Source organism: Phyllostomus hastatus, unplaced genomic scaffold (genome assembly GCF_019186645.2).
Source record: "Phyllostomus hastatus isolate PE091 unplaced genomic scaffold, TTU_PhHast_1.1 phas_scaffold_129, whole genome shotgun sequence".
Lineage (NCBI taxonomy): Eukaryota > Metazoa > Chordata > Mammalia > Chiroptera > Phyllostomidae > Phyllostomus > Phyllostomus hastatus.
This window is the reverse complement of record NW_025334009.1, coordinates 2,957,423-2,977,288: the sequence shown is the minus strand read 5'-3', so window position 1 is coordinate 2,977,288 and position 19,866 is coordinate 2,957,423. Positions and strand designations below refer to the sequence as shown.

The window sequence follows — 19,866 nt, the reverse complement described above, 5'->3', positions numbered from 1 at the left end:
CCTCCCGCGCCATAGGTCGCCCGGACGTCCTGGAGCCCCGCCCGCTCCGCCCGAGGCCGCACCCGGGCCTGGCCACGCCCACACACTTGGCCCCACCCCTGGGCGGTGCAGAGTCCCGACGGGCTGGCGTGGCGAGTAGAGGCCGCTCGGACTCCGGGCGACGGAACTTCCAGCCAATGGGAGCGCGGCACGGGAGCGCTCGCGGGACGCAGGACGGAGACGTGGGTCCCGACCCAAGCGCCGGGCGGAGCTTGAACAGGACAGAGCCGTCCCCCTGTAGGTCCGGGGTGGTGACAGTTTAAATATGTAAGGAAAGAGGAGGGACAGGGCCATTTCTGTGTAGACGGAGCTACTTTGCATAGCAAAGGCAGAGTTAAATTTTTTTTTTCAATTACAGTTGACTTTCAGTATTATTTTATGTTACTTCCAGGTGTACAGCATCGGAAGGGTGTGGTTAGCCAGTCCTATACTTTACAAAGTGAACCCCCCGATATTTTCAGTGCCCACCTGACACCATACATAGTTATTACGACGTTGGCCATATTTCCTATGCTGTTTTTTACATCCCCGTGTTTTGTAACTACCGGTTTGTATTTCTTAATCCCTTTACCTTTCCCCCAGAAGGGCAGGGTTTTTAACTTGCCTGTTTATAGCGAGGGGTAGGATACTACTTTGTAGCTCCAGATTGCACCCAACCCTAACCTGAAGTCTGCTCTTTTTATGAGAACACTCTAGTTTTTTAAGAACCGCTCCTATAGTGTAAAACATACGTTCCCAGATCCGGTCCCACACCCGCCGGACTCCAACGGAGGTTCCCGGCAATGTGCGTTAACAAGTGCTCTTGGAAGATTCTGAGCATCTGGCAATTTCAGGAAATACTGAGTTAAGTTGTATTGCCTTGGTCTCCAAATAAGATCTTTTAAAAGCAGCAGGGGCAAAGTGGGAGGGGACAAGACTGCTGCCACCGCCGACTGATTTTTACCAGATCTGCCGAACCAGGTCCCCTCCCGCCCCTCCCACTCCCACCGAGTCTCCCATGTGCCGCAGCTGTACCCTAACCTCTGAGGTGTGGGCTAGACCCCGGATCAGATCACTTTACCCCTCACATGTTGGCTGTGAAGGGCTGTGGCTTTTGTGCAGTGATTCAACAGAGGGTTTGTCTCCTTTGGTTGGCTGCGTCTGGTGACGCCTGCTGAGCTTTGCTCTTTAAGTTTAGACTGTGTGTCCGTTAGGCCAGGGTCCCGAGAAGCTTGGGAAGCAAGGCCTGATGGGAGTCCCAAATCACAGACTGGCTGAGTGACCAAGGGAGCGAGCAAGAGGATGATAAAGTTCTCATGTGGCACGCTCGTCACAGTCTCAGGGTCACGGGACTTCTTGCAACACAGAGGAGGTGTAAGGGAGACTGGAAAGGAGCCCAAAGAAACATTTAATCACAGCACAAGGTCTAATGAAAACAAATCTCTTCTCGTAATGGAAGAAAATCACCCAAGTTATGAAAGATGCTTTTTATGGTAAGACTGACAACAGCTGCCAGTTGCATACGTCTTGTGTGTTTTTCAAAATATTTCACGTATGTTTTCATTTGCTCTTCACCGAAACCTTGTCAGGTCTGTTCTACACGCTAAAAGGGAAGAAATCGGACGGGGAGCTCGAGTTCTCTGAGTTAATTGGCTCTCCACAGAAAAAGACTGCCCAGGTCTCCCACATGTGTCCAGGGGAAAGTGACTACCACCAGCTGGCCCACAAAGCAGACGGCCTGGTCCGGCTGCTCCTCCCAGCCGCACCCCGGGCAACACCTTTGACATCGGTGCCCTGCTGGGCGCTGGGCCAGGGGCCAGGGTCAGAACAGCGTCTCCTGCTCCAATGACACTGACCCAAATGCAAGTGGAGTACCTACTGCCAGCCCTTTGGGTCAGACCAGAGCTCCCTTCGAGGTCAATGTGTCTGGTGAGACTGGAACCACACCTGCATCTAATCACACAACCCGGCCTGAAACATCGATCCTTTTAAGAAACTCAGTTTGTTTTGTGACAGGTTTTTCTGCACATAATCTCACAAGAGTGCCGCAGGACAGATAAAAAGACTCAAAACGAAGTACATGAAACTGAAATACACGGGGGGAAAACGGATTTACTCGGGGGGCTGACGAGAAGACGACAGCCGAGAACCCAGACTCCCAAGGGTGGTTGCCAGGGGTGTTCAAACCACAGCTCTGCCTGCCGAGTGACCTCGAGAAGTTACTTCTCCGGACCTGTCTGCTCACCTGCGAGCCAAGGGCGCCGAGACCAGCGCTCGCCGTCATGCGCGGTCGTGAGGCTGAGCTTATTTAGCGTGAGGCAGACACCGACAATGGGGCCACGCGCCTGGCGAGCCCAGTGACGACTGCCCTTCAGCTCGGGACTCCGGAGTCTGTTCAGAGCACCTGGTACAGATAAACCTGAGGCCTGTCGGATGAATTAAACTAAGCCCCTCCTACTTTCAAAGCCCTATTTTAGCAGGGAGAAATGGGTCAAAGGGAACAGTATAAAACAGGGCAAGGGCTAAGACGCCGCGGTCCGAGAACAGCTGAGAAAGCCCTGCATCGTGTAGTTCTGTTCCGGCCCGACTCCACTCAGCCGGCGCCAACTCCGACACGCCACTGCCCCACATCTCCGTGGGGTGGGGTCACACCCCGCAAGGCGATCCAAGTTCAGCCTGCCTCTCTGTTGAAGGAGGTGACCGGGCTAGCGTGGGTTCCCGTGCCTTGGAAGACATTCTCCATGGTGCGGAAATGGGGACGTCCCCGTTCTCAGAGCTGGTCTCACCAGTCTGAGCGCATGGGTCAGCGCGCCAGGGTCCCGAGCCGCAGCCAGAGGGAGGCTCTGCCGGGTCCCAGGTCCCGGAGCTGGAGTCAAATATCGGGGTCAACAGAGCCTATGAAAGGGAGAAGTGTTCCTATCCTAAGAAGTTAGAAATACTTTGTTATCCAAAGTAGTGACGTTAAAAATGCAAGTAATGTGATGATGGCTTTTAAAACCGATTTTTGTGTCTTTCTGAAGCAATAGGTAGGTACTTCAGAAGGGGGTGGCAATCAACTTAAGTGAAAAAATAGATACATAAAAGGGGGGTGACCTGTAATCCCACTATTAGTTTGGTGAAGAGCAAATGCCAGAAATAAGGCAGTGTTTTCCCACAGCTCGGCGAGAGAGCCGAATCGCACATTTGGTTGAAAACTGAACAGCGCACAACTGTCCCCACTGACTGGACAGGCAGGAAGCCGTGTCTGTCGGCGCACTGCCGGAGAGACCCCGGGGTCGGAGGCTGGTGGAATAAAAGCTGGCACTCCCGGGAAGGGCGTGTGGCAGCTCCCACCATTGGTACAAACACACTCACCTGCTAACCCGGACACACTTCTGTGCGTGGACACACCTCACGCCGCCATCCGCTGCTGTGCTGCTGAAAAGCAAGGGGCTATCAACACCTGAGTGTCTGTCAGTCAGGCTGGCAAATACACCCTGAGTCCCCGCCGTGAAAAACCACACACATGGGGAAGTGGGGACCCGCGGTCTGCCACTGTGGAAAGGTCGCCAGCACGCGGTGACCAGAGAATAGGCGTGTGCCGATTGGTGGTGCACCGCCTTCCACGTCAGAGGGGGATTGAACAAGAACTGAGCCTGCAGGCTTCGACTTGCTTGTCATCCGTAAGAAGAAACTGATACAGGGGTTCCCCTGTAAGGCCAGGGTGGTGCTTGCTCAGTCATGGGTGGGGCCAAGCGTTCTTGTCTTTTTATATGTATTTTTAATTTTTGAATTGTGGAACTTCACTATTAAAGATCAGTGTGCCCCCAAATAAAAGAGAGTGGTGAGCTTCCTGTCCCACGGAATCAGAAGCAGCCATTACCCGTCAAGAACTGATGTTTACCACCCACATGTCTCGTGCCCTTCGGTTACTGATGCTTTGCTTCCGGATCCTACACATTGACCCCCTTTCCCGGGCGGGGTGAGCTAGTGCTTTCACAGATTGGCTGGTGCCATGGCAAATAACAGCAAGTCCTCTCTCCTTAGAGAACCGTACCAACAGAACAGGAAACACCCTATTCACAGGCTGGGCAACTAGAAAGGACACAGATTCACCAAGTTCAGGGTCTCTAACCCCTCTAGGGTTACAGAAGAGCTGGTGGAGGAGAGAATGCAATTAGCAGCCCTCTGTGTTCTACTTGCCAAGTTCAAAAGGGAACGAATGGTATTGTTGTCTCCCCCCAACCCCCACCCCTGCCCTCATTACTGTCAAAGGAAGTAGCTTCTGAAAACTGGTCCAGGGTTCTCCAAGTCCCAAGTCAATTCTAGCAGAAACTAGCAAGGCAGCAGGTGTGAAGTGTTAAACATTAGTTCTACCGGGGTGTCCAACCCGCGGCCCGTGGCCTGTGGCCCGCACGCAGCCCCGGATGGCTGTGAATGCGGCTGGACACGAAATCGTTAACTTAAAACCTTTTGTTTTGCTCATCAGTTTTCCTTTGTGTTTGTGTATTGAATGTGTGGCCCAAGAAAACTCTTTCTTCTTCCAGTGTGGCCCAGAGACGCTAAAATGTTGGACACCTCTGCACTGTTTACCCGCAGATTGGTCTATGTATTTGTCCACACTGTATACCAATATACAGTTCTGCTTTAACATTTTTAAACGGCTTTAAATAGAAAACCCTGGGCTTGTAGCGATTGTATCCCTTTGCAAAATGTCTGTGGTCCCCAGCCCTTAAGGTAAACATTTCTGTGTTCTGCGTTGTTTTCAAGGGGGAGAAACACGCAGCACTAACGTATCGACAAGGATAAGCTGGCATTTCCATCTGTCTCCTGTTTGACCAGCGTCCCAATCTCTAGGCTGCTAGAACCACAGCTGGTCAGCGGGAGGAATTCCCCACAGGTGACACCGGGGGTGGGGGGGCCCAGCCCCTCGCGGTCACACAGTCGGTCACCAGCGCAGGAGCAGGCTGGTGGGTCCCCGAGCTCATCCGCAGAGCCCAGCTCCAGTGACGGTCCCAAATGGCGACTCGTTTCCACGCCACCCCTTCCTTTCATGACTGCCCCGGTGGAAAAAAATGAGGCTGAAGCACCTTCCCGGGCTCCCGTTCCTGCGGGGAAGCCTGAATTCCCCGAATCAGCGCTGCCTCAACGTTTTCAGGTGGACGGGCCTTACCAAACGCGGGGCGGCGGGGACACGCAGCAGTGAGGTGAGGGGCGGCCGCCGCCCCCGGCTGCAGAACTGCCCCGGGCCCTGCGCCTGGCGTGCCAGCGACCTGAGCCGCTGGCCTCGGTCCCCCTAAGAGCATCCGAGAGGCAGCCGTTCCCAAGCGCCCATTTTGCTGGGTAGCCGAGCTGTACAGAAGCCGTGCGGCGGGTGTCACGGGTCGACAGGAAACACCTGCGGGGGCCCCGCGTGCCTGTCTGCGGAGCGGCTGGTTCAAGGCGGGGGGGGGTCGGTGGGGCAGGTGCTGCCGCGCTGGGCTCCTTGTCAGCGTCTCTGCTGACGACACGGGGCGCGGGGGGCACCCCCTCCGAGGTTTGCAACGCAAGGAGAACACTTCGGACTCAACACGGGCCGGTGTCCCCGCAGTAGCTGACTTCCAGGACGTCGTCGGGCCAAGTGGACGCGGCAGTTACGGCGCTGGCGACAGCGACCCGCGACGTCCACGCCAGCCACGGTCGGCCGGGCCCGGAGGGGCTGGGACCGCCGAGGCCACAGGACGTCGGGGTGACCGAACCCTCTGCGGGTGGGGGGCACACGCAGGCCGTGCGTCCCTCGGCCGGAACGGCGAGCGCCACCTGCAGCGCCCCCCCCCGCCCCCCCAGGCTAACGTACCCGGTTCACCGACAGAGCCGGAGGGGCTAATTTTAGAAGTCTCGATTTCCGGAAGCGGGTACAAACTTAGAACCAAGGGTAAAAAGCAAGCTAATTTTATAACTCTTCCCCCGCCCCCCCGCCCACCACACGCACGCGCTCTCCCCATCGCGAACCCCGGGGATCCCAGGGCGGTGAGAAGAGGGTCAACTGGAGGGCTCCACTAAGTGGCTCCACCAGGTCGGCGGAGGGATTTCACCCTCCGCCGACGGACTGCGGACCCGGGCTGCGCAGGCGCGTGCCCCGCCGGCCGGCAGGTGCGGCTGCGCGGACACACAGAGAGAAGGCCGCGGGGCACTCAGCTCGCTCCTCCGGCAGCCCCGACGAGCTGCAGGCTCCCGGGTGCAGTGCCCGTGCGCAGCGCGGGAGACAGCCGCACGCTGGCTGGCGGCGGCCAACGGCTGCACTTGGGAAGACCACTCCGTTCGACACTGAAGCGCTGTCTTTCTGGGGCAGAGCGGGGCACGTCTTGCAGTTTGTTTACTAGTGGAGCTCTGGGATGATTTTTTAAACAACTGGATCATAAAACGCTGAACTAGCTCTTGCCAGCCTAGGGGCCCTAAATTTGGTGTATCGTGACAGTTCAGTTACTAGTACCTGCGGTGCCCACCCTAAAAAGGAAGTTTTAATCACATGAATATTTCAAAAGTTTACTTCTTGAACTGGCCCCCCAGCCCCCGTCCCTCGCGAGCTGAGCTGGCTTCTCCCGGCCCACGGCCCCTGCTCCAGGGAACTCCCTTCTCTGCCCCCGCCCTGCCGGCAAGAGCACACCCTCCACCGCGACGCGCACGCTTCAGGTTAAAACTGTCGATACAACCCTCAAAATGCAAGTTTATTGAATAAAGCTGAGAAGAGCAGTAAACAGACGGAAATGCATCCACCTAAATAAAAAAATCCACATATGTACAGAGTTCAGTCACGGTGAGGTTTTCACATGCAGAGGTTAGCGCACAGGGAAGCGGCGGCGGCGGCGTCAGCGTCTGGGCGTCCCGCAGCGCTGCAGGCAATGGATGGACAGACACACGGGCGTGTTGAGGTTGGGCTACAGGTCGAGTCGTGGGCCCCTGTGGTCCCTGCAGTCGCACAGTCCAGTCCGGGGTCCTCCTCTCAGGCACGAGCACGGCGCCGCTCCTGGGGCCGAGCCGCAGCAGCCAGCTTATTCGTCCCTGGACTCACAGAGCCGTCGGCCCCGTCGGGGAGCATGTGACGTGCTTCAAAGAATGGGGACACAATGGGAAGGGCCGAGACGCTACTCATAACAAGGGGGCCGGAGGAAAACAAGTGGTGTCTGTGCAACGCACGCTGATGTTACGGCCGCAACAGACTGCTAAGGACAGCGGGTGTCCACAGCGTGCAGGAGCCCAGTGGAACACAAGGGGCAAGGCCGTGGTCGTGCAGGGCCACCCGGAGGCGGGCGAGCCCCACTCGCACACACCACCATGGCCTTGTGAACCCCCGTCACGCGTATGCCAGCGGGAACACATCCCTTCAGGGACTGGAGACCACTCGGCTCCGGAGCGGGCTCGGGGACGTGCCCCCGTCTCCCAAAGGTCGCAGCGAACCGCCGCAGGCCCTTGGTCCCGCATGTGACCGATCGCTCGACAGCCGGCAGACCCTCCGCTGGCCACGTCGGACAAAGCAGCCCGGTCCCCAGATGTCACAAGGGTCACGGTGTCTAGCGGCACCAAGCACAAGGGCGCCGGACTTGCCACCAGTGAGAGAGAAAAGGACTGGCTTTCTGCTCACGAGTGTCTGCGGAGTCTGAGTCGGCCTCGTGACCGACGCAGGAGGCCGGGCGTGCGGAGGGCCGTGCGGCCTCGAGCGGTGGAGACGGAAAGAGCCGAGTCTGACATTCTGAACACGCTTTATTGCATTGGCCGGAACGCTCTCAACTCATAAAGCTTCTGCGGGGCTCTTCCGTTCCCAAACCCTCAAAAAGTGTGTTGAACCAGCAAAAAAAAAAAAAAAAAAAAGAAGAAATAGAGAAGTGATGATCTGGGCAGATACAAACAGCATGCCTTCCTCAGGCCCCCGCGTGGCCCCGCTGCTCCCTGGCGGGGGGGGCTGGAGGTCTCAGGAAGCAGAACGTTGTAAACCCCACCACGTGGGACTGCACCCGCGCAAGGAGCCAGCAGCTCTGACCTGGTGCCCCCGCTCGCACCGCGCGGCCATTTCTGAAGCTGCTAAGGTGCCCAGTTAGACATCCCGCGTGCACGGGTGGGCGATGCAAACGCCGCGCCTATACCCGCCGCGACTCGGCCACGGGCTTCCCAAACGCCGCGTGTGGTGCTAGAAACTCCATGCTGTATCAGGTCGGGACCAGTGTTAAGCTACTAGACTCTATAATGAAATATCGTAGATAGACGCTTACCAAAAACCAATATAAAAACCTGGCCCAGAAAGACCAGAACAGAAATATGCAATTTTCTTGATTTGAGATGGTCAAAAGTATGTTTTTAAAAAGCTCCACACACGGAGAGAGACGCGCGTGTGCGGGCGGCTCTGTGTGCGGACTTGACCATGACGACGCGGGCAGACTCTGGGTTCTGTATGAAGGGTTAGAGACACACGTCTTCAGCAGTGCACATGAGAAACAAACTCGGGAAAAGGCAATTTCTTGGGTTTAGGAAGGACCGTGTTCTGGGAAGTACTTCAGAGGAACGGACAATAATTCTAGGATTATAGCCAGGAAGGACTGGAAGACTTCAGGAGATGCTTTTCAGCTTCTTCTAGATTTTGAGTGTTGAATAAGCCACTGAAGTGTGATATCTAAAGGTGGAGGGAAAAAAAGACATTAAGACACCAAAGTTAAGAAGCTAAACACCAGAGAGAGTATTTGAAGTGCAGGTAACTCCCGGCGCACGCGGGCCCGCCTTGTTCTGCCTCCCCGCGCCTGCGCTGCCGCTCCGGTGCCTGGGCCCTGAGGGGGCCACCAAGGAAGGGCGACCGGACAGTCCAGTGTAACCTGGGTGGGGGTGCTCACGCCACCTTCAGCTCATTCGGGAACCCTCGGACTGCCCGTGCGGTCAGGCACTGCATGCCAAGTCTGGGGACGCAGACACGGGGACGCCCCCTCTGCCCTCGGTGGGCTTCCAGTACCGGGGTCGGGACATGCACGAGTATCTGTGCGGGGCTGGGGGCCGCCCCCCAGAACACTGGGCAGAAGGAACTGTGAGGAGCTCTGGGGGGGCTGGCAGGGACCCGACGTGGCTGGAGCCTCGAGGTGGGGTAGGGTGGATGCCACTCACTGCCACGGCCACAGCAGGGGTTCCCACCGCCCCTTGGGCCGTCAGAGCTGGGTGGCTCTTTGCGGGGCGGGAGGCGGGCCCTCTCCGTGCACAGCAGGGTGTCCTGCACCCCCACGGCCTTCCCCACCGCGTGCCACCACCCCCGTCCTCCCTGGGGTGGGCCATCTCCAGACGCTGCCCAGGTCCCCCGGTGACCCGCGAGCCACTGCAGGATGCTGAGAAACCTGGGTTTCACCCTCAGGCCGACACAAAGCCACAGGAGAGCTCTGGGCAGGGAGACTGCATCGGTTTACTTGGTGCGACTGACAGCGGCAGCGGGCCGCCGCTTGGAGGGCTGCCGGTCTGGAGCCCGTGGCCCGGAGCAGGGCGGTGCCTGAGGCCCAAGGCCAGCCCAGTGCCGTGGGGGCGGGGAGGGGTAATGAGCAGCGCAATTCAGATGCAGGACGACAGGCGCTGGTGCCCAAGTACGTGCAGTGGGTGGCCAAGGACCTTCTGGTCGGAACCAGTGTGTGCCAGAGCTGCCGAGTGACTGGGTGACGGAGGAGGAGCCTTCAGAAGAGACGAAGGGTTCCGTCGCAGGCACCCGGAGCCAGAGGGGCTCCAGAGGGTGCAGTGGCGAAGGTGCAGCTCCGACAGGCGGCTCAGCCGCACGGGTCTGCGGAGGAGATGGAGACCCGCAGGACACTGCCACTCAGGCGGCCCGAGGCCAGCCAGGAAGAGCCCTCAGACGGAGAGGGGACGCCGGCCGAGTCCAGACGTCCGGTTCCCGCCCTCATGTGCTTTCCAGCGCATGAGCTGCGTGACCTGTGTGCGGGCCTCCGGCAGCAGCAGCGCCTCGCGCCGCGTCCCAAGCCTGAGGGGGAGTGCAGAGCCCCGCCCCTGGTTCCCCGCTCACGGGCCGCACGACACAGCCCAGCCGGGCGGTGAGAGGGGAACCCACGTGACTGCCCGCGGACGTGGGGACAGCGAGCTGCCCGGCTGCTGGACAGGTCGCCTGCACTTCAGGAGGGGACAGCCTGCAGTGAGGGCAGAGCCACACTCACGTGCACTGAATGGGGAGAAAGGCGACTCTGAACACCAACCAACCAGGGTTAAGTATTTCTGAAATTCATTAAAAAAAAAACCACACACAAAAACTTGTGGACACGGGACAAAGGGACCCCTGAGACTAGACAGAAAGCAGACAGGAGGTAAGACAAAGGGGCCGCGGCTGTGAGCCATCCTGCAGGGGCGACCTGTGCTGGGTGGGGTCGGAGGGCACATCGCCGACGACAGCTCTCCCTGTGCCACCCTCGGGGGCGGGGGTGTGCCAGACGGGCACGTGCACTTTCCGGAGCAAGTCAGTGAACGGACACATGCGATGCTAAAACACGCTGTGAAAGCTAAAATGAGGGGGATGTTCTGACTGGAATACCCAAGAGGTCGAACCCACTTGGCTGCTAGCTGTACTTCCCTTCAAATAAGCAGGCATTCCGCTCTACAAACTCCCTGTGCTGGACCCGGCGGCCAGCGGCTCGCTCCCCCGGGCGTCTGCCGCTCCCCCGTGAGCCCGGGGACATCCTGCTGGCTGGGGGCTGCACGGCACACGGGGGTGGGGGGGCGGGGGGCTTCTCCCCGTCCGGGCCGCACACACGAGCCCAGAGACTCTCTTCAGGGGAGCCCCCAGCGAGTTTATCACGGTCGGTAAGACAGGTTTCTCTCCTCATCTCAGAAACACCCCCCGTTCCAGGAGCTGGTGAACACAGGGGCCCCGGACTCACGGAAGGGCAGCGTGCCGACAGTGGGGGCGGGGCCAGGCCGGGGCGCACGGGATCCGCTGTGGGGCCTGCGGGGCTCCCAGCACCAGGCCCGGCCTCCGCCCCCCGCGCTGTGACAGCACCCCCCCGCCCCCCCGCCCGGTCCCCAGACTGTGCCGGCGCTCTCCTGCGGGACGCCCTCACTGGGACCTGCTCGTGTGAGAGTCCACGCGCACTCGGAGGCACAACTTGAACCTGAACAAGAGCTTCCCCCAGCGGAGGCAGAGAGAGTTAAAAATAAACTCCAAGTCACCTCAGACGCTCGAACAGCCTGCTCGGAGTGTGGCAAGCCCCCGCTCCCCTCCTCCCGCAGAGGAGCTGCGTGCCCCCCAGCACGGCACGGGGCTCAGGCAGCCTTGGGCGCCCCCTCAAGGAGGCCGGGACCAGCCAGGAAAACCGCTTCTGGGGGACGGCGGAGGGAGCCGGGGCGCAGGCTGGAACCGGCTCGGGGCCCGAAGGAGGCAGACCCGGGTGTCTCTGAGGCGCCCCACTCCGGCACTGCTCACTGCACCCACTCCCACGCGCTGCCGCTCAGCACACGCCCCTCCCCCGTCTTCAGCGGAGAGGGGAGCCGAGCCGTGCACACACTTCTTCAAGGGCCCTGGGCTCAGCAGCGTCCCCTGAAACCGCACAGCTGCCCGCAACCCCAGGGTTTCTGGGACGCAGGGTCTCTGCAGAGGCGCTCCGTTCCAACCGAGGTCGCACTGGTCACGGCGGCCCCACCGCAGTGACAGTCCTTGCGAGGAGAGAGAGGGGGCGGCGGGCAGAGGCACGCCCAGAGGAGGGGGCCGAGCGGGGCCGGGGGCAGGAACTCGCGGTGCGCCGGAGCTGGGCAGACCCGGGACGGCTGGCAGCCGCCGCCGCCGCGGCTGGAGAAGGGGCAGCCCTCCCTGGGGTCAGAGAGCAGGCCCGGGACACACCCTCGTGTTGGCTGCCCGGCCGCCTGACCTTGAGAGGCTACGCTGCTCTGTGCCCCCCCGCCTGTGGCCATCCCGGGACACCGGCTCAGACGGTTAGTGATGAAGGGTGTTTTGGGCTTTCTATCTCCGATAGCGTGCGAGCGTGTCTAGCGACAAACCGGTTCCATAAACTAGCAATGGTCACAGCGTCTGTGGGCCAATCTCTGTGCGGTCTCATTCGAGAACATCACTCCATCACACGGCAGAGCCGGGTGCTGGCTGCGTGAAAATGAGCACAATGGATCGATAACCCGTGTGCTCGCTGCGTGTCCCCGCTGTGCCGGCCCCTTCAACCAGCGCGGACCAGACCCGGGACGCGTCCCGGCCGTCGAAGGGTGTAGCGCCTGCTCTTTTCCTCCGGCGGAAGCAACCGGGCTGTACAAAGGAAGTCACTTAAACACGAATGGGGATACTAAACAGAAGTATCTTTAGCCACCCCTTCCAGTGATAACCCTTTCTTCCAAAACAAAACACCCCCCGTCATTCCTTACCTATATTATCCTTTTCTTTGCACGAAATCGAGTAGCAGCAGATCTCTCTGTCCTGAATGGCAGACAGGTTCCTGCGGAGGCAGAAGGGAGCGGTGGGTGTGTGCTGGGAACAGCTGTCCCCCCACCACCCCGTCACCCTGTGCCCGATTCTGCTTGTGTCCCCACTGCTGCGCCGAGGAAGTCGCCTTACTGCTGCAGAAGCGGCGGGGGCTCACTTCTCTGCAGCCGACTCTAGCTACTACCTACGGGCCGGGGCTGGGCCAGACCAGGGCTGAAAGGTGTCGTGTTATGATGCTCACCAAAGCAGGGGGCCAAATAGCACAACTTAGAACTGATTTTTAAATCGAAATGCCATCACCCACTCTAACACATACATTTTTTCAATGAGCTGTTTCTCATCCAAGGCGTTGGGGAGATCCCTCTTGTTTCCCAGGACGAGCACCTGCGGAAAGAAGAGACGCTGAGAGTGCACTCAACACGCCGCGCGCCGCACAGAAGCCTCTGAGACACACGCCAGGGACCGCACGTTTCTGGGCAAACTGCACGTTATTTAAATCGTCATAACTACAGGTCATAATGCACTTTAGGTGTTGTTTTTCAATAATTATAACATTTTTATTGACAAAACCAATTAAACAACTAATTAAACAATGAAAGTTCCTAGTACTTGTTTAAGGTATGGTAGATACTGTGTAAAACATTTTCCTCTGTGAAGAGGGACCAAACAAAATTGACGTAAGTATCTAGATTCACTCCTTTCTCCACGGGCGGCACAAACTCTGCGGCTCTCGTAGGAAACTTTTTCTTTCCACTCGCTGGAATACACATGGGTTAGTGCAGGTTTGTATCACCTGACAGCCTTCTGGGTGGATCTTTACGAGGTGCTCTCCTTGCACCCCCAGGGGGAGGGCTGGACGGATGTGTCTCTGGTTCCGGAGAGCCTTCATTATTGTCCTCCGTTATCCAGTCTCTCGCCACCAATAGCAGAAACTGTTCTTCGTTTCCTCTCGGCCCTTGTTGACAGTTTCTATTTCCTTTGTCACGTTGGTATCCTTTGCAGTGAGCTCACTGTAGCTTCCCTGTAGTTTCTGGCAGCTCTCTGTGCGCTCACTGAGCTTCCTGACAATCACTGCTTTGACCTCGGCATCTGATGGTCGAGTTGCCTCTACTCCATTTAGCATTCTTTCTGAGGCTTCCTCCTTTCCTTTAGTTTGGGAATTGTTTGTCTTCTCACTGTTTGTGAGACTCTTCTGATAGCAGAAACTGTTTATACTGCATTTTTGCTTGTGGATTGAGGCACGCGAAACACTAGAAAACTCGTGAGCGGTCCTTAACAGATAGCTCACGAAACACGAGAAAATCTCGTGAGCGGCACGCAATGTGTTAACGTAAGAACACGCCGCAGAAGCCCAGCGCGTCCATCTGTGTAGACTCTGAAGTGAGAGGGCTGCCCCGGCTGCTGGGGCTCGGTGGGTGGGGCGTCGTCCGGCAAACCGGAGGGTCGCAGGTTCCATTCCGAGTCAGGGCACAGGCCTGGGCTGCGGGCCAGGTCCCCTGTTGGGCGTGTGTGAGAGACAACTGACTGATGTTTATCTCCCTTTCTCCCTCCCTTCCCCTCTCTCTAAAAATAAATGAAATCTTTAAACACGGCGAGAACGCTGCCACACGCCATAACGTTATGGCCTTTCAGGGAGACGGCGGCCTGCCCCATTCAGTCGTACAGGCTGGTGTTCGCCGTGGCTTCCGCCCCGCGGACCCTCAGTGGTCTGTGTGTGGCCGCTGCCGACCTCTACTGAAATGTGCTGAGCCCATGGTGTGCGTTCTGCTGTTCTTTTTTTTGCGTTTTTTTAATTGATTGGTTTGAGAGAGGAAGGGGGAGGGAGGGAGGGAGGGAGGGAAACACAGATGAGACAGAGAAGCTATCGGTTGCCTCCCGCATGCGGTCCAACTGGAGACGGAGCTGGCAGCCCGATGGCGCCCGGACAGCACGCTAGCCGACCAAGTGGCCATGCCACAGCCTGCCTGTCCCCTGATGCTCCACCACGCTCACCTGCGATCCGGTGCCGCCGATGCGGCTGCCTGGCGTCTTAGCCCTCTTCCCCATGTGGGGACCTCCCACCTCCTGACCCCCTTCCTGGCTCTGGCTCTCCTGTCTGCTGGCACCCGACACACACTGTGGGCCCACACGGCCCTGACCACGGGGAAGCGGGTGGAGCAGAGCCCCCCGATAGGAAAGGGGCGCTGCCTCTCCGCGGGTGGTGCCGAGCGCCCTGATAGTGCCGGCACGAGGCGGACCCCCACTTGTGGCACACGCCACAGGTCTGTAATGTGGAGGGAAAAGTCTGGCAGACGTGCATTCAGACTCTGGCTGTGCAACACACTAGTGGCCACGTGGCCTCAGTAACAACCATGGCAGAGGAGGGACACCACCACCAACTCACACTGTTGGGAGGGTTAACTGAGGCGACACACTCCAGGTCCCTGACACCCGTGAACTCGTCGTGAGGCCGGAGCCTGGTCCTTTGCCAGCATTCCTTCGGCCAACCAGCGGCACCGCCTCCCACCCAATGACACCGGCCAGGAACCAGGGCTTGTACCCCGTCTTCCCTTCTCCCCTGCGCTCAGCCGGGGGGCCGTGCTCCTAGGTATTGCTGCCATCTGTCCCCACTGCACCGTCCGTCACCACCGCCGGCATCTGTGGTGCGTCAGCTGTCGGGACTTCAACGGCTGCTAATGCTGTCCTCCGCACGGGCCCTGGTGCTCCCTCAGTCCACTCCTAGAGCGCAGTCCGGATTCAAACACCGCGTCTGATCCCTTCAAACACTGCAGCGGCTTCCCGCCCAGTCTAGCGCACGCAACCTCCCCCCGGCCAGTGCCCCCCTCCCCCCACTGCTGCTCCTCCTCGGGGCCCCGTGCCTCCTCTGTCCGGCCCCCCTTCCTCCACACGGCGCTCACACCTCAGCTCAGGGTCAGCTCCTCAGAGAGTCCCTGCTCCCCTCCCCCCGGCCCACCCCGGCGCGCACCCCTCCCGCACAGCACCAGTCCCAGCACCACCAGTCTGGGGCTTCAGGCCCCCCCCACCTCCCACCGGACCGCGGGCTCCACGGTGCCGGGCTCACCGCTGCGCCCGGCGTGGGGCGCGGCCCCTGCTGCGCGCGGCTCAGTACAGGGCTGGTCGGGGGAGGAGGAACGCGGTGCCCAAGGCACGGCGGGTGCTCAGTCCGCCAAGCCTTCCCGACTTCAGAACAGACGACGTCTTACTGGCATCGATCACAATTCGTGCAATCGTGTACTGCCACATAGTTCCAGCAGTATGGCGAGGTACAGGCATTGCATGTAATGCGAGGTAACAAGCACTCTGTACTCACGGGAATTCCTTGTAACTGCGGTTTATCTAGAAGATTATGTAGCTCGTTTCGAGAGGGTTCTATCTTTTCACGATCTGCAGCATCTATCATGTACCTTAAAAAAAAAACACAGAGTGATCTCAGTATGTCACAACCTTTGATGATCACAATTAATATGAAAAACGTTTAAGAGTTACACTACTGAAACTGTTCATCACAATAAAACCCTAGATAAAGACAAGCTCATCACCCCGAGACAACCCCTCCCCGGAAGCCCGCGCCGACCCCGCGGAGGCACTTACACGATGGCGTTGACGCCCCGGCAGTACCGCTCCCACATGCTCCGGAACCGCGGCTGCCCTCCGATGTCCCAGATCTGCGGACGAGACAGGCACGCTCAGCAGCTTGGCACGGAGCTGGCAGGGCCCACACGCCCCTCCCCACCACGAGCCCACCGCGCCCGAGGAACTGGGGCACAACAAACCCCTGATCTGGAAGCTCCTGGGGCTGCTTCTGAACTTGAAGTTCATACTTAATGTATTCACACTGAGTTTGGTGAGTCTACTTGAGCAAAGATTTAGTTTTTGTGCAATACTTTTTTGTGTGTGCCCGTTCAACACATTTCCAAGACTAAAATGCAGCAGTCTCTCCACACCTACAGGGGACGTGTTCCAGGGCCCCCCACCCCGTGGGTGCCCGGAACCACAGACAGCACCCGACTCTGCACGCACTGTGTTCTTGTGCGCACACGCCCCTGGGATAAGGTGTCACCTGCAGGTGAGGCGCAGCGGGAGACAGACGCCACTGACTGACGGTGACACAGAACCACCGTGACGGCTGCGAGTGGCTGAGGGGTGGACGTGACGGGCACAGGGAGGACCCACGCCCCGCGGGGCAGAGGGGAGGGCACGGGCTGCGTCAGATGGCGCACGATCTGAAGCTGAGGAATTGTTTATTTCTGCCGTTGTCCACTTAGTGCTTCCGGACTGTGGCTGACCGTGGGCAACTGAGACAGCAGATGGGGGGCCGCTGTCTACACCGTTAACGTGATACCCCAGCACCTCCAGGCCCATGCGCCCCCCGGATCCGAGGGCCCACCCAGGAAATGCCTCATCCAGAGCCGTCAGGGCTTCACCGTCTGACCGGGGTGCACACCGACGCCTGACGGTCTCTGACTGTCACGTGAGCACCACCACAGCCGGCGTTTCCGCCAGGGTGTTTCCCTCCCACGAGACGGTCTGACCCACGCGAAAGCTCTGCCGTGGCGATTTCATCTCTGCGGCTGTGGGCCCAGATGAGGCGCTGCCTCCAGGCCCAGGCGTGGTGGCGCCCGTCTCCAGGGGGTGGGGGGGCAGCCTCCCAGTTGGCCCTGGGGACGCTGAGTCAGGGGCGGCCCCGAACCGCCGAACCCACCCAGCCCACCGACACCGAGACTGCAACGCGGCCCCGACAGACGGCCGACAGTGGGGACCCCAGCCCGCTGCACAGGCAGAAGCCCGTTCCATCGGCCCCCCCCCCCCGCTGCCCCCGTGTTACAGCGTTCACGTCGAGGCCGCGGGTGACGCACCTTTATCGTGACGTTGCCCTTGGTCACCTTCCGCATGTTGAAGCCCACCGTGGGGATCATGTCCTCGCTGAACTGGCCCGACTGCGGGGAGAAGACGGCAGAGTCAGAGCGGTCCAGGCGCCGGTGCCCCCCGGTGCCCCCCGCGCACGCAGCTCGTGTTTCAGCGGCGCCTGCGGCCGAGGCTCACGGCTCCCGGACAGGGCAGCGCTCTGTTCGCACCGGGACTCGCGCTCCCACTGGAGACTGGAGAAAGGCAGTTCCGGAACCAGGGGCATCTTTTCCCTTATTTCCTCAAGTGCAGAAAAAGGAAATGTCGTGCAACTACAAAAGAAAACTTACTAACTCCCCCACCTACACACACCTTTTCACAAAGTAAATCAGAAGTAAAACTTCAGAGTTTCTTCTTTGTCAGTGTTTATGTTATGTTGACAGTTGCTGTTGAAGTTCAATAGCTTCTCTGAGTTCTGCTCTAACGAGGCTCACACAGCGTCTTCTCATACAGAAGGCCTCCCTCTATGTGATCACCTCTGCTCTCCTCTTAGTTCACCGCCCTCCTGTCCTGAGACTAAGACGGGGCACTTTCTGGTAGCGTTTATGCGACTTTTTCAGGGTTAAGATTTGATAATACGGTACAAGAAAGCTGCTTTTATTTTCAAGTGGATCAGCAACCAGCGGCTCAGCTCTCAGCGAAACACCCGCACTCCCCGTCCAGCAGGAGGCGGCGCCGAGACCCACCCGGGGCGCTGCACGGGAGCCCTCCGCTCCTTCCGGTGCATCTGGCTGTCCACCGACTAGGGCGGCCCGAGTCACCGCGAGGTCCGAGCGTTTCTGGGGCTGCCCCGGCTCACCTCGCGCACCCCACACGAACCTCAGAAGTGACGGCATTCGACCACCACCAGGTCCCTCCATCCGGGAACACGGTCTCCCCACTCAAACACCCCGATCTTTTACATTCCCCAGTGAAGTATCATAACCCTCATGAGAGCTCCCACAGTTCTTACTGTATTCTTTATTTATTTTCAAAATCCGCTTCACTGATTTTGAGAGAGAGAGGAAGGCAGGGAGACAGAGAGACACAGAGAGAGAGACCCCACTGGGTGTCTGACCCGGGACCAAACAGGCTGCCCTCCGGCGTGGGGGGCGACGCTCCACCCAGCCGAGCCACCTGGCCAGGGCCGTCTCAGTCCTCCTCTGCCCGCGGCTGGGAAGGACGCCCAGGGAGGCACAGTCAGCACCCACTTCATGTGCTCGTGTTTGCACGTTTTAGGTACCAACACTAGTCCTTCAGGGAACAGCCCCGATTGTGAAGCGCCTCAAGCAGGAACCGAGTGGACAAGCGCAACCACCTCCCAGGCCCCGAGAGCGGCGGCCTGCCGGCCGTGACCCTGGCCAGCTGGGCGACTCGCGGCCCCGGCTCCCGAGTCCTGCGCCCCGAGCCCCACTCTCACGGCGGACGGCCTCTACGCAGCGCCACCACCCTGCCCCACCCCCGCGCCGCGGAGTCTGTGCGAACTGCAGACGGGTGTTCGCACGGCTGCAACCAGCCCGTCCACTGGTGTCAGACACCCCAGCTCTCGGAACTTTCACATACAGTTTACGTGTGCAGATCTAGTCGTGTCGGAACTATGTATGTAAAACTAGTCACAGTGTAACACCAAAATGACCGTGATTTCAAAAACTGGCAGAAGCAACACCGAAGGCACGGCCTGTGAGTGGAACAATGCGCAAGCTGGACTTCGCTCGGATGGAAACCACCTGAGCTGCCCAGGACATTGCTGCGTGCGTGCCTGTACCCATGCGGGGGGTGAGGGGGAGGGGGAGAGACTGGGGGAGCAGAGAGAGGGTGGGGAAGACCGGCCGCAGAGCAGGGGAGCCCGTGTGCAGCAGGCCCACCGCTTAGGCGCTGCTGCCCCAGCACATGAGACTCCGACGACTCGCGGCAAGAAAGCGGCCCGGTGAAGAGTGAAGCCGAGGACCGCGCCAGAGGCCCCCCCGCGGCAGAGGCACGGAGGGCAGACAGGCCCAGGAAGGGACGCTCCCACCCCCCATGGTGCTGGGGGCCAGCAGGTTGCAACTCGCACCAGTGCGGCCTATCGTGCGCGGCCTATGGGGTGCCGGCCGGGACGCGGCACCGTGGGGACTCCTGTGCATCGCCAGAGGGCGCGGCGAGGAACAGCGGTGAGGAAGACGGTCCGGCGGCCTCCTGCACAACCAAACACACCCGTGCAACTGTGCTCCCAACAGGGCCGAAACGACGCCCACAGGAAACCCGCACACGGAAGGTCGGAGCGGCTCTGTCCGCCCTTCATCAGGGGGCGGGGGTGGGGGGAGGGGCAGACACCCCGGGGCCATCGGGCAGTGGGGCGCTCCTCGGCGCTGGAGGGCACGAGCTGCCAGGAGCACGCACACGGGGGGGGCCTCACACGCCTGTGCGGGTGGAGACCCGACGTGGACAGACCACACACGTGCGGATCCGACCACATGACTTTCTGACAAAGGCAAACTCCGGAGGTTGGGGGATGGGGGGCAGTAAAAGATTGGGGGTGTGGAGGGTGTGGAGGGTGTGGAGGGGAAGGCGCAGGGCAC

General features: G+C 59.6%; 1 protein-coding gene across 2 annotated transcripts in view; it reads right to left on the bottom strand.

The window, feature by feature from the left end:
• Positions 1-6,677: 6,677 nt before the first annotated feature.
• Positions 6,678-19,866, bottom strand: part of ARL8B (ADP ribosylation factor like GTPase 8B) — a 28,732-nt gene continuing 15,543 nt past the window's right edge. For both annotated transcript variants that reach the window (XM_045857306.1, XM_045857305.1), the window contains exons 2-7: positions 17,281-17,361; positions 16,016-16,089; positions 15,735-15,828; positions 12,741-12,808; positions 12,367-12,437; positions 6,678-8,641 (exon numbers count right to left, since the gene is read on the bottom strand). In XM_045857306.1, coding sequence (XP_045713262.1) covers positions 8,592-8,641; positions 12,367-12,437; positions 12,741-12,808; positions 15,735-15,828; positions 16,016-16,089; positions 17,281-17,361 — 438 coding nt within the window. In that variant the 3' untranslated portion in view covers positions 6,678-8,591. The remainder of the gene's footprint in view (positions 8,642-12,366; positions 12,438-12,740; positions 12,809-15,734; positions 15,829-16,015; positions 16,090-17,280; positions 17,362-19,866) is intronic.